Source organism: Ostrinia nubilalis, chromosome 3 (assembly GCF_963855985.1).
Source record: "Ostrinia nubilalis chromosome 3, ilOstNubi1.1, whole genome shotgun sequence".
Taxonomy (NCBI): domain Eukaryota; kingdom Metazoa; phylum Arthropoda; class Insecta; order Lepidoptera; family Crambidae; genus Ostrinia; species Ostrinia nubilalis.
In genome coordinates, this window is record NC_087090.1 from 17,654,320 (window position 1) to 17,667,851 (window position 13,532).

The following is a 13,532-nucleotide window of genomic DNA, read 5'->3' on the forward strand; positions in this document are numbered from 1 at the left end:
CTGAGGCTCATAACAATGTCTTGTACCTCCCTTTCATCGATCTCTAGAATAGCCATCGAATGAGGAGGAGAGTACTGATGCTCGGGGGGTAGTTCGTGAGCCTCAGAGTTTGGATTAGGCTTAATTTTGCTTGCCAAGTCTTTCCCTATATGTGCAAAAAATGAGTTTACAATGTTAACACATTCCATCGGATCATTATTTAAATTTAGAAGTTCTGTAGGTGGTTCAGCTACTTTCTTAGTATTAGTGACGTTTTTAATGATCTCCCAAGTTTTCTTAGGGTTATTTCTTGCATTAGCAAATTCAGCTCTTTCATAATCTCTCTTTAGGTGTTTTAAAAGATTATTACAGAAGTTCCTATAACGTTTGTATGTAATTTGAAGTGTCATGTTAAATGGATTTAATTTAGCCTTTTTATGCATACGATCTCTATTTCGTATGCATCTCAGCAAGCCCGTGGTAATCCACGGTTTTAGGATTCTGTAGGTGGTTCAGCTACTTTCTTAGTATTAGTGACGTTTTTAATGATCTCCCAAGTTTTCTTAGGGTTATTTCTTGCATTAGCAAATTCAGCTCTTTCATAATCTCTCTTTAGGTGTTTTAAAAGATTATTACAGAAGTTCCTATAACGTTTGTATGTAATTTGAAGTGTCATGTTAAATGGATTTAATTTAGCCTTTTTATGCATACGATCTCTATTTCGTATGCATCTCAGCAAGCCCGTGGTAATCCACGGTTTTAGGATTCGCTGCCTGCAAGGAACTGTGTGCGAGATGGTATTGTTTTTTAATGTAGATATTAATATGTCAAGGAACTGATCAGTCGCCTCATCAACATTGTCAAAGCTTAAAATACTAGAGAAGTCTGTTCTTTCTAAATCAAGTGCAATTTGTGTAAAGTTGGTTTTATTGATATGTCGGTTTGCTTGGCTAGAGATAGACTTGGCAAGATTCAGGTTAAGAAGGACTGGAAAGTGATCAGTTAAAGATGTTTCTATAACTAGAGTCCTAGGTTGTAGTTTTGTCTTTAAAATAACATGATCCAAGCAGTTACCCAATCTGGTTGGAATTTGGTGTGCTGGTAGCATGCCATGGGACGCTATAAGATTTAAGTAGTCGTGAGAATTTGGATCAGTGCTGTTTGCCTTAATGTCTATGTTGATGTCGCCCATCAACACAATATTGTTAACTGTTGAAAGATCACTTAATGTAGCATTTATGCTATTTAGAAATTTTTCAGAATTCCTATATGAGGGAGATCTATAGAGGCCGACTATCGCAAAGTTATTATTTATAGTACAGATTACGCAATTTGCATCTTCAAAAAATGGCTGATAAACTTTATGTGAGATCGAGTTTTTAATGTAGATGACTACGCCATCATTCTGGTTATAAGAATAAGAATAAGAATAAGAATAAGAATATTTTATTTCAGTAAAAAGTATACAGTACACTGCCTTATATCATTAGGAACATTATCAGTTGTAGCTAAACATTATATGTATTGTAAATGAGTACAAACATTATCTAGTAATTATTGAGGAGTAGGTACAAACATGTTGCAATATGGGGTACGGTGTGAAGCCGCCGATTTTCCCTAGGTAGGTATTAGTTTATTACAATAGGCTATGTCCATTATTATTTCTATTTTATTTTAATTTTAAGAACTACTTAATCTATATCTATAAAAGCGAACGGTCACTGCTTGAAAATTTTCATTTGTTTTAATTTACAGGTAGCAACTTTCTAAATTTTTGTTATAATAGGTGATTAATGTTGTCTCAGTCTGCCCAAAAAATTATAAAATCGGTATTTCCAAAAATCGAAGCAAAGTTCACTAAAAGGCAAAAATGTTTGCAAAAAAAAAAAAAAAATTGTTTCCTTTAAATTTCCCATACAAAACAACAATATCATACCACAACACTCTAATTAATTATTATGGTTAACCCCTAGCTTGTAAAAATATACAACAAATGCAACTAATAAAATAAACATCTATTGGCGGTATACCGAAAAAAAGTTCCCCACCTTCCGTGCTAGTCGTAACTGTGTTACGGCAAGGTAGGATTCTCGCCTCCCGAATACCAGCTTTAACTAATTAACATAAAGACTGCTTTGCAATGATGCGATTAATACGACGACACACTAAACATGACGATACTAAGTGACGAGTAAAGCGTAAACACGTAGTATATGCAAAATATTCAGACAAGTTTTGAAGTTATTACAATGTGGAGTTAAGTTTGTTTTTGTTGTTAGTAATTTATTATTATTTAGACGTTTGTTTAAGCGACAAGTAGTAATATTCTTGATATTCTAACAAAACCTTTAGCCACTTAAAAACATAAGATGCTTGACCATTTTTTAATGAATTTAGTAATAAATAGTATTTTATAATAATTGTAGAAATTTTGGATAGGTAGTTTTACTGATGATATACTTATATTTTATTATGTTTATAAATAATATAATTATATAGTTTTTTTCCTTATTTAATTATCTATTGCATATTATGTATGTAGTAAATTAGTATATAAATATATATTTTTATATATAAACATATGACTATATTGTATATTATGTATATTATTATATGTATATATTATTTTTATTTAAGAATAACAAATAAATCCTCAGTCCTTGTGTAGTCCAAACCTTTTAAAAACCCTTCCAGCGTCCTTCCACACAGATATTTAGTCATGTCCTTAGTAGAAATAGTTTTATTAATGCGATTATATAAGAAAGGGGCAAGGAAGAAAGGAAAACTTTTTGCAAATACGGTTTTACATCTTGGAATTTCATACACCTCATGCTTTCTTCTGGCTGGCATATTATCACGTTGAGGATAAGAATGTTGTCGAAGTAATATTGTTTTTATAAATAACTGTCTAATATTTAGAACATCAAATTCTTTGTACAGTTCAACAGTAGGATATCTAAATTTTTTGAAATTTATTATTTTTATGATACACCTTAAGGCCCTTTCCACTTTTATAAGGTAAGTTTTCTTAGCGCCACCCCAGGCAGAAATACCATACGTAGCCACTGATTGACACAGCGCTAAATATACTGTTTTATTAGTTTTGGGATCTTTTAAGTTTCTAATTTTTTTGAAAATCGGTATTAACTTACGTATTCGAGTTTTCAGATTGGTGATATGTTGGCTCCAGTTAAGGTTTTTATCTATCTCTACCCCAAGATATCTGATACTAACGGTTGAAGACAAAACAAAGCAGTTACATATTTCTGGATCGTTGCAATGAGTGTTATGTGCTCTTATATTAAAATTACAGTTAGGTTGTCCATTTTGTCTTATACTGAAAGTCAGATTAGTATGTTATGTATGCGTTCAGACATGTATGACGAGTAGCCTTCAAGTTTGGGTAAGCTGGTAACTTTGGATAGCCAACATTCCGAGAGGACCAAGATATCGCAGGTAATGTTAAGTGCTATTAAAAATAGTCGAAGTTCATCAAAGTTTTTATTAATACTACGGATATTAGCATGCAAAATTGACAAGGATTTCAAGTGATATTCTATATAATTTCTACAGTTTTGAGGTTCACATTTAATGGCTTGCGAGATACATAAGTCATCAATTTGGCTATTTATTTCATTAGCCATTTATGATGATTAATAGATCATTTAGTTTGAGTAACAGATTGTTGATGACTAGGTTTAAATACAATACATAGGCTAATATTAAAGAAAACCTGCAGAGCTTAGATTGTACATGTGAAAATGTTATGAAGTGATTGGTTTTGTATTTTGTGTGAAAGTTTATTGTTAAGTGAGAGTGTAAGTAAGTGTGCGAAGTTTTTTTGTACGTGTGTGAGTGTGATGAGTGTTCTCTGTAAATATTACTAGGGTAAATTACAATGAAGTGTATCAAAAAGATCAACAAGTTAAACAAACAAAAAGAAGCTATGCCTAGTCATGTCTTCTGCAAGTCTGATAAAGTTTGTTCTGATTTAACTATGATTTGCTTCTCGCCCTGCTTCCTTCTCAGATACACTGCTCCGTTCGATGTCCAGCAATAATCATATTTATATGTTTTAGCAAACTCTTGTGCACGGAAAAAGAGTTTTTTTATTTGTAATGACAGGAGTTCCGAAACGTAGATCGGTGTACAGGTACCCGGAATGCCAATGAGTTCTGTATTTAATTTTTGTTGCTTATTTTTAGCGTTTTTATTAAACTTTCTTATGCCAGAGATGAAGTCCCGTTTGGTAGCAACTTTTGTGAATTCAGCGAGGATTGGCCTTGGCATTCCCGGTTTGCTGGGTACGCGCCGAACATCTCTAAGGTCTGATAAGGTGACATGTTGTTCAATCTTCTTTCCGATCTCAGTTACAACAGACACCAGGTCGTCGTATGTTTCATTGTCTTTAGCAGGTAAGTTTCTAATTTCAATAGTCGAGCTTCGGGAGCCGTGCTGCATGTCCCTAATTGTGTTTCCAAGCGACTTGACTTGCTCTGTTAGGTATTTATTTTCTAGTTCCAAGTCGAGGACCTTCTTATTGACATCCTCATATTGGGAACTTACGAATTTAACAGATTTTTCCACTTCGAGGAATGATTTCTTCAGTTCAGAGTTCTGTGTCTTAATTTCATTAACCTCAGACATCAGGTTGCTTAGAATAATAGCGTGTTGTTGCTGTAACATTTTTGACAATTCTTGCGTTTGTAGGCTGCTCCATGAGGCGAACATAGCCTCGATTTCCTGCTTCAGCTCTTGCTTAAACTCATGTAAATCGTTGCTTACAGGTGACTTCTCAGGTTTAGGGCGTCTGCTGCGTAGATTTTTGCTTATTTTTCCCTCATCAGAGGCGCTTAACACCTCAATGTCCGCTTGTGATTGCATCCTAGATGTGGTGGGTGGCGAGCGTGGAATTTTAGACATGTTGATCACCGAAATAAACCGAAAAACGATGCAGATTAAGTTATTTTGAAATAGTTTAAGAGGTGGCGGTCACTTTGACACAGATTAACAACAGTACACTTTGTTTACCCGGCACACCAGTTTAGTTCGTCAACTGCAACTGTCTCACAAAAGTTCTAATCGATACCACAGGTGTAACAAGGACGCACCGATTTCACGCAACAAGTCGATACTATGGTCAAACACAATACACGCACCAGAACCAGTCGTGCGAGATACCGAGCGGCCGGGTTAACGTCCATAAGCGTGGTGTCTGAGTCACTGGTCACTCGATGCGGCGCTCGTCCAGCGACCGTAGACACGAGCGGTCCGTATAAATCTCGTAAGGCAGGGGTCTATGTAGCTTGGTTAACCGCGCGTAAGATGCGTGGACGCGGCCAGTCATCACGGCCTCTCGAGCCGAATTAAACATTAGCATGAGACTGGTCGTCATGAAACGACTGACACTCCTCGGCCACAAGACCACTGCGCCGTTAGCGAAGAAAACGGAGCCCCACTCTCTGAAACCGGGGTGGTCGAAGAAAATGTACGAAGTTAGAGAAAAAATCTACAGTCATGTTGAAAAATTTCACAAGTGCAGTGTAACCATAAAAATATGACTCACCGTATCAAAAACATCAGCGGCTCCTGCTAGATAGTCGATCAGCTTGACGTCCTTTATCTTCCTCATGAGATGCTTCGCTTCCTTCAAGGCTCTATGCGCTGACAGATGCTTCTCACCCCGAGCGAAGTCATCTAATGCTGCCACCTGCTCCCCTAGCTTTCTTCTTTGCTTCAGCACTTCTTCTAGACCACTCATGCTTTCCAAACTAAGGGAGTAAGACTCGTCTCCTCTTCTAATGGCCTCGGTCTTCAGTCTGTTTGCTTCTGTAAACAGCTGGTGTTCTCTTTCTTCCAAGTTCTTGATGGCAGGTTCGATGCTGTTCGTGTTCTGAAGGTCTTTTGCGAGTAGGTGTAGAGATGTCTGCAGTTGAGAAGTGTTGTGGGCGAATTCTAGCAACGCCGGGAAGGGTTTGGGGATGCGACTCAGTTCGGTGGGGTCTGCTCGAGTTCGTAGGTCTTTAGATAGGAATTCGACGGAGTCCAATAATGTTAGAGTGCAGTTGTCGCAAGCTGTAATAAAAATAATGATTGATTAGTGAAAATAATTAAACCTCTATTCGCCTTATGCATCCAGAGTTCCTGGCTTCTTCTGATGAGGGAAATGCATTAAGTTGTCATTTGGAATTATGTCACAAACAATGTGGAAGGGCCAATTCAATGAAGACGTCATATGAAGTATGCCTATTTGGCTGCATCTCTGCGTTACATGAAAATACAACGATAAGTACAGATACACTCACGTGTGCAGTTGCCGCTTTCGTCCATATTATGCTCGCCTCGCGCGCGGCATTGGCTGCACTTGTCCCCAGTAGCTCGTGCGCGACACCTGCACCGGCCGCGTGCGTCGCAGCCGCAAGCCGCGTGCTAATATACATATAGTGTCTAATTTGTAGATAGTTTCTAATTTGATCCCGCAAGAAGGTGTATACTCACGTGTACAAACACCACTCTCGTCCATATGCTCGCCTCGCGCGCGTTGCATGCCGCGTCCGCCGCCCCCCTCGCGTGGCAGCCGCAAGCCGCGTGCTCATACCTAAAGCCCGGTCTGTGAGCACGTAGAATTTTGTCCAATGACCCCAAGCTACACATCCTTATCGCTCGCGCGTAATTATGCTGCTGTCGCGCTCGCACACTCACTGCGGGCGCCCGTCGCACAGTCGTGACAGAGACGAAATTCTACGTGCTCACAGACCGGGCTTTAGATAGTTTCTAATTTGACCCTGTAGCAAGGTGTATACTCACGTGTACAAACACCACTCTCGTCCATATGCTCGCCTCGCGCGCGGCATCGGCTGCACTTGTCCCCAGTAGCGCGCGCACGACACCGGCACCGCCCGCGCGCGTCGCAGCCGCAAGCCTCATGCTTATATCTAGATAGTTTCTAATTTGATGCAGTTGCAAGGTGTATACTCACGTGCAATATAATTAGGTACGCGCGAGCGATAAGGATGGGTAGCTTGGGGTCATTGGACAAAATTCTACCTGCTCACGGACCAGACTATAGACAGTTTCTAATTTGACCCTGTTCCAAGGTGTATACTCACGTGTGCAGACGCCACTCTCGCCCATATGCTCGCCGCGCGCGCGGCACCGGCTGCACTTGTCCCCAGTAGCGCGTGCACGACACCGGCAGCGGCCGCGCGCGTCGCAGCCGCAAGCCGCGTGCTCATATCTAGATAGTTTCTAATTGACCCTGCAGCAAGGTGTATACTCACGTGCAATATAATTACGCGCGAGCGATAAGGATGGGTAGCTAGGGGTCATTGGACAAAATTCTACGTGCTCGGCGACCGAACTATAGATAGTTTCTATTTGACCCCGTAGCAAGGTGTATACTCACGTGTACAGACGCCACTCTCGCCCATAATGCTCGCCTCGCGCGCGGCACCGGCTGCACTTGTCGCCAGTAGCGCGTGCGCGACATCGGCACCGGCCGCGCGCGTCGCACGCCGCGAGCCGCGTGCTTATATCTAGATAGTTTCTAATTTGACCCAGTTGCAAGGTGTATACTCACGTGTGCAGACGCCACTTTCGTCCATATCTATAGTCTGGTCTACGAGCACGTAGAATTTTGTCCAATGACCCCAAGCTACCCATCCTTATCGCTCGCGCGTAATTATATTGCTGTCGCGACTGTGCGACGGGCGCCCGCAGTGAGTGTGCGAGCGCGACAGCAACATAATTACGCGCGAGCGATAAGGATGGGTAGCTAGGGGTCATTGGACAAAATTCTACGTGCTCGGCGATCAGACTATAGATAGTTTCTAATTTGACCCTGTTGCAAGGTGCACTCACGTGTACAAACACCACTCTCGTCCATATGCTCCCCGCGCGCGCGGCACCTTGTCCCCAGTAGCGCGCGCACGACACCGGCACCGGCCGCGCGCGTCGCACGCCGCGCCCGCCGCACCCCTCGCGTCGCAGCCACAAGACGCGTGCTATGTCTAGATTGATTCTAATTTGACCCAGTTGCAAGGTGTATACTCACGTGTACAGACGCCACTTCCGTCCATATGCTCGCCTCGCGCGCGGCACCGGCTGCACTTGTCGCCAGTAGAGCGTGTACGGCACCTACACCGCCCTCGCGTCGCAGCCGTAAGCCTCGTGCTTATATCTAAAGCCCGGTCTCCGAGCACGTAGAATTTTGTCCAATGAACACAAGCTAGTAAGCTACCCATCCTTATCGCTCGCGCATAATTATATTGCTGTCGCGACTGTACGACGGGCGGCAGCAGTGAGTGTGCGAGCGCGACAGGACGCGCTTGGGATCATTGGACAAAATTCTACGTGCTCGGCGACCAGACTATAGATAGTTTCTAATTTGACCCTGTAGCAAGGTGTATACTCACGTGTACAAACACCACTCTCGTCCATATGCTCGCCTCGCGCGCGGCACCGGCTGCACTTGTCCCCAGTAGCGCGTGCGCGACACCGGCATCGCCCGCGCGCGTCGCACGCCGCGCCCGCCGCCCCGCGCGCGTCGCAGCCGCAAGGCAAGCAGCCGCCGTCTGGGGAGCGGTAGTAGCCGGTGGCGCACCACTCGCACTCTGGGCCCGTGTAGCCTAGAAATAAAAATAAATAAAAATATTCAATGAAAATAGTAAGACACGGGTCTTAACGCGATGTTTATTAATGAGTTACATTATGTACTCACGGCTTGACATTTCAGCTGCGATGCTGCAGCCGTGGTCACAAGCAGACTGGCGGCTTCCTATTTTAGTTGAAATGGAACGCGAAAGTTTAATATCTTGGATTATATTCAACCAAAAGGTACACGTCAATACGACCCGTATTTCCATGACACCAAGCACCCTTGGTGCAATTTCCCATAAGATAGTTACAGATGAAGTAAGTATCAGGACCGCTGGTCAATCACAAAACAATCCAACAGTAAACCCTCGTCATTCTTGAGTTACCAGACAGTTCTCAAGTGTCTGAGCAAGAAGGTTCTGATTACAGAACTATTTGAATTCTCCTCTCCTCTCTGCTTTTGGTGAAAATCGAGTCTTATCCATGACACTACATATAATACTAAACAAACATAGCTTACCAGGTTTACACAAGCACTGCAGTCGGCCGCCGCTCATAGCACACGCCGACGCGAAGTTATTAGCGCGGTCAGGACAGGGGCAGGCCTGGCAGCCTGTCTCGGGCGAGCCGAAGTAGCCTTCCGCGCATACTGCACACGTGGGACCGCCTGTGCCGCCCGTGCAGTTCTGGTGAAGTTAGAAAATTAGTGAGATAAGAGGCGACTTAGGGACTACACATCAAACAGAGAACGGGCAGCAGCGCTCTCTGACAAACATAAATCTTTTAAACTGCGATCTCCAACCCGCCTGCCAAGCGTGGGGATTATGGCAAAACCCTCTACTATTAGTGGAGGAGGCTCATAGTCCAGCAGTGGGCTGTAAAGGGCTGTTGATGATAGAAAATTAGTGACAGATACTTGGCACATTCATGATTTATATTGGATGAGGACTGAGACAGCGTGGACAGGCCGCCCACTAGGTGGACCGATCACGTGGTGAAGGTCGTTCGTCGGTCGTTGAGGAAATCCTTGGGGAAGGCCATTCTCCAGCTATGGACGTCATTTGGCTGAAACGAACAATAACTGAGGATCTTACATCATTGAGCAAACTCAAACTAGGGTCAATTCTAAAATTACATAGTCCCATAACATAAGTCAAAACTGCTGCGATACTAGCGCCAAAAGACCGACTCGCGCATTATCTGCAGTTGACTTTCCTATATTCTATAACGAGTTCCCTCTTTGTTGTATAAAAAATAAAGAAAAGGAGTTATCCTTTAGACACCTGCTTGCATGGTCTCTCCACATCCTAGAAGTTGATCTTATGGCAGCTGGATCTATTTATCATACTTATGTGGACACGTTATTTCTGGATGTGTCTGCAGTATCCTGAAATAATTCCAATCAATTCTTACCAAGCAAGCACCCGTCTTCGGATCACACTTGTCAGCCCTGCCATTGCACCTGCAGGGCTGCGCGTCCCCTTCTAAGTTGATGACGATAGTCCCCGCCACGTTGACGATATGGACCCGCTGCCGGGGCATCCAGAACCCGATGGCGGGCTCCTGTCAAGACGGTGCCGAGTACCACCGGATATGATCGGCTCAGGCATGGGATGGCGATGTCTTACCTTAGACCTAAGCATCTACTACTTACCAAGCAAGCTCCAGTCTTCGGATCACACTTGTCAGCCCTGCCATTGCACCTGCAGGGCTGCGCGTCCCCTTCTAAGTTGATAACTATAGTCCCCGCCACGTTGGTGACCCTGACGTGCCCTGATCCTCTGTCTTGGCATCCAGAACTCGATGGCGGGCTCCTGGCACGACAACGCCTCGGCGTTGTACTCGTACCACTAGGAGACTTACTACCACTTCCACTATTCTTTATACCAGCTACATTTCTTTGTCATACTTATGTATGCCCTTTCTGGATGTATCTGCAGCCGTCTCCTAGATTTTAGTCTCGCAGAAACACTTTTGCCTTAGACCTAAGCATCAACTAGGTACGTACCAAGCAAGCTCCAGTCTTCGGGTTACACTTGTCAGCCCTGCCATTGCACCTGCAGGGCTGCGCGTCCCCTTCTAAGTTGATGACGATAGTCCCCGCCACGTTGACGATGTGGACCCGCTGCCGGGGCATCCAGAAGCCAATGGCGGGCTCCTGGCACGACGGTGCTGAGTACCTGTAAGTTTCCTTTTATTTTTATAACCAAGGAAGCGCAAGAAGAGTAAGGCACTTCAAGCTAAGGTCTTTTTACTAAAGCCTGGTCCGGAAGCACGTAGAATCCCGTCCAATGACCCCAAGCTACCCATCCCTATCGCTCGCGCGTAATTATGTTGCTGTCGCGACTGTGCGACGGGCGCCCGCAGTGAGTGTGCGAGCGCGACAGCAACATAATTACGCGGACGTATTGGACGGGATTCTACGTGCTCACGGACTAGGCTTAAGACCAAATAGAATGGGCAAATTCAAACACTAGTGAAAACTTTGAAAATGTTACTTGTATGAAAACTATTCATCTAGGCGTAACATCTGTTTTCTTGAAAGATTAGACATTTTGTAAAGTTTTAATAGTTTCTTTGACTTACCGCTCGGAGCACTCGCACAGTTCCACGCCGAGCGCCGGCTCTGACCGGCTGAGACCGGGGATGGCTGTGTCTAGGGACACGTTTAGAAGCCTGGCGATAAAAGAAAATAGTGTATTTAGTAACGTTTAAATAGATAACCTTCACTCGATTGATCCTACTTTGATGACATAATCACGAAACAGTAAGAGAGATGCCACATGGACAGAGAGTAAGAGAGATGCATACAAACGTCAACGCCCTGTGCGTTGCGCGCCCGTGTGGCATCTGTCTTACTTCGACGACATCATGATAGCGTTTCAAACATTCATTTCAATTTGCAGGAAAACCTTATAAGGTTGGGACGTTGGGTATACGGTATACCCAATTACACATGGCTGAAGTCATCATAGTCCAAATGCCAGTTTGAGTTCCTGGCTGATAAGATAGATGTTCTTCAACGAGTAGCCTGAGCTCAAAAACTGTTTTAAGGATTTCCTAGACTAGTAAAGGCAATGTTTCCACACTTAATATGGTTCCTACTTACAAGGCGTGTACGTGGTCGTAATAAGTCGGCGCTCTGGTGGTGACTCGGAGTAGTATTCGCTCCACGTTCTGAAGAGCAGCCATGATGGCGGGTCTGGTGGCGAGGGCTCCTTGTCCTCGGACTTCCCATAGCGACGCGTGGAGGCGCCCAGCTTATGTTCTGTACTTACAAGGCGTGCACGTGGTCGTAGTAAGTCGGCGCCCTGGTGGTGACTCGGAGTAGTATTCGCTCCACGTTCTGAAGAGCGGCCATGATGGCGGGTCTGGTAGCGAGGGCTCCTTGTCCTCGGACTTCCCATAGCGACTCGTGGAGGCGCACCGCGTATGTACCGTTCAGCGCTGGTACTCGCTGACAAATAATAAGAATAAGAATACTTTATTCAGCATAGAAAAATAAAATAAAAATACAGTACATATAACATTAAACTACACGCTATGCTGAAGAGGCGTCCGCTCAGCTATATTCGCGACATAACAAGCGCCATGTCGAGAAGCTGGTTTTCAGCGGGAACCAACACGATGAAGATTGCGGATTGCGCGCTCTCTTGACCGGGACCATATTAAGGCTACCAGTCAAGAAGGCGCGCAACAGGGGGCGTTATGGACGGTGATCACAAAAAAGAGAGAAAAAAAACAAAACAAAAAAAGAAAACAATATTAACACAAAACTAAACAGAATAACTAAACTAAAAATAAGAAAATTAATTAAAAAAATACCATGACAAGAGGGTAAGGAGGTGGTGGCTGGTGATATGGATACTCTCTACCTACAGTAAATGTGTTTAAAAATAATTGAGTAGTCAATACCATTAACAAAACATTACAATCTGACCCTGAATATCAAGTTAATTTTCAATTTAATGTACGATTCGATCTTAGTAGCTAGTTAGGCAATTGATTTTGTGGCAAAGAGAATTACTAGACCAGCTAGGTCATAATCCTCTTTGCCAAAAAATCTATGGAAGAATCGCGTTTTGACAGCTCAAAAATCTATATCTCACCTGATAATGATTCAGCACAATCCCGTTCCCTTCAATCTTGACTAGCGGGAACAGCGCCATGGTATCCACTGGCAGCTCCTCACCCCCCTCCTCTTCCACCGTAAACCGCATGGCGCCGCCATATGACGTCACACGGTCGCCCAGGAACCGCCGGTCTAACGCCACGTATACGGGGACAGGCGGCCAGGGGAGGGAGATGGTTGTGTCTGGGTGTTGAGGGTGGATGGTGAAGGGTTTGTCTATGTCCATCTGTGGAATTAAAATCAAAATCAAAATCAAAAATATTTATTCAGTTTAGACCACAAGTGGCACTTATGAACGTCAATAGAAAATAATAAAAAAAGAAAAGGTAGCCCTTATGGGGCACTTTACATGTCTCCTTATCTTTTGGGCCCTACCAGCGCTTCGAGACAAACATATTATGGCAAGTGCTGAGAAGAAACGCCGGAACAAACTCAGTCACCACTTATTGCCAGGAATTATCTAACGGTAAGAATAGTCAAATTTAAGTACAGTCGCGGAATGAAAAGGTTCGTCACCTTAGTGTCGGTTTTAAATGATTCTCAATACAAGTAGAGATTAAAATTTCAGTGCAGGACCGATCGGCGTCGTGCTCAGGCGCATGAAATACTTCTATAGCGAGTTAAGAGTTCGTGATCTGAATACTGATGACAGATGACTAAAGACGTAGAAGATTGCTGAAAGAATTGGTAGACCTACACCAGCAACTAAACTCTCATGCTCACAGTAACATTCTGGTCCTATTATGATCAGTGTGACGTATTGTGTGTGGAAGAGAGCAGGCTAAGATTCTTGGAAGAATAAGTAGACATTTAGCACCTAAATCTT

The 13,532-nt window shown here is 43.6% G+C and overlaps 1 protein-coding gene and 1 long non-coding RNA gene across 2 annotated transcripts in view; both read right to left on the reverse strand.

Moving 5' to 3' along the window:
• LOC135088112 (uncharacterized) overlaps nt 1-13,532 on the reverse strand; it is a 111,313-nt gene that overhangs the window by 13,538 nt on the left and 84,243 nt on the right. The window lies entirely within an intron of this gene.
• The window catches only part of LOC135087707 (laminin subunit alpha lam-3-like), a 48,869-nt gene continuing 45,596 nt past the window's right edge, over nt 10,260-13,532 (reverse strand). Inside the window, exons 7-11 of the mRNA XM_063982464.1 lie at nt 12,684-12,932; nt 11,853-12,031; nt 11,161-11,250; nt 10,583-10,754; nt 10,260-10,424 (exon numbers count right to left, since the gene is read on the reverse strand). Of these exons, the coding sequence (XP_063838534.1) occupies nt 10,260-10,424; nt 10,583-10,754; nt 11,161-11,250; nt 11,853-12,031; nt 12,684-12,932 (855 nt within the window). The remainder of the gene's footprint in view (nt 10,425-10,582; nt 10,755-11,160; nt 11,251-11,852; nt 12,032-12,683; nt 12,933-13,532) is intronic.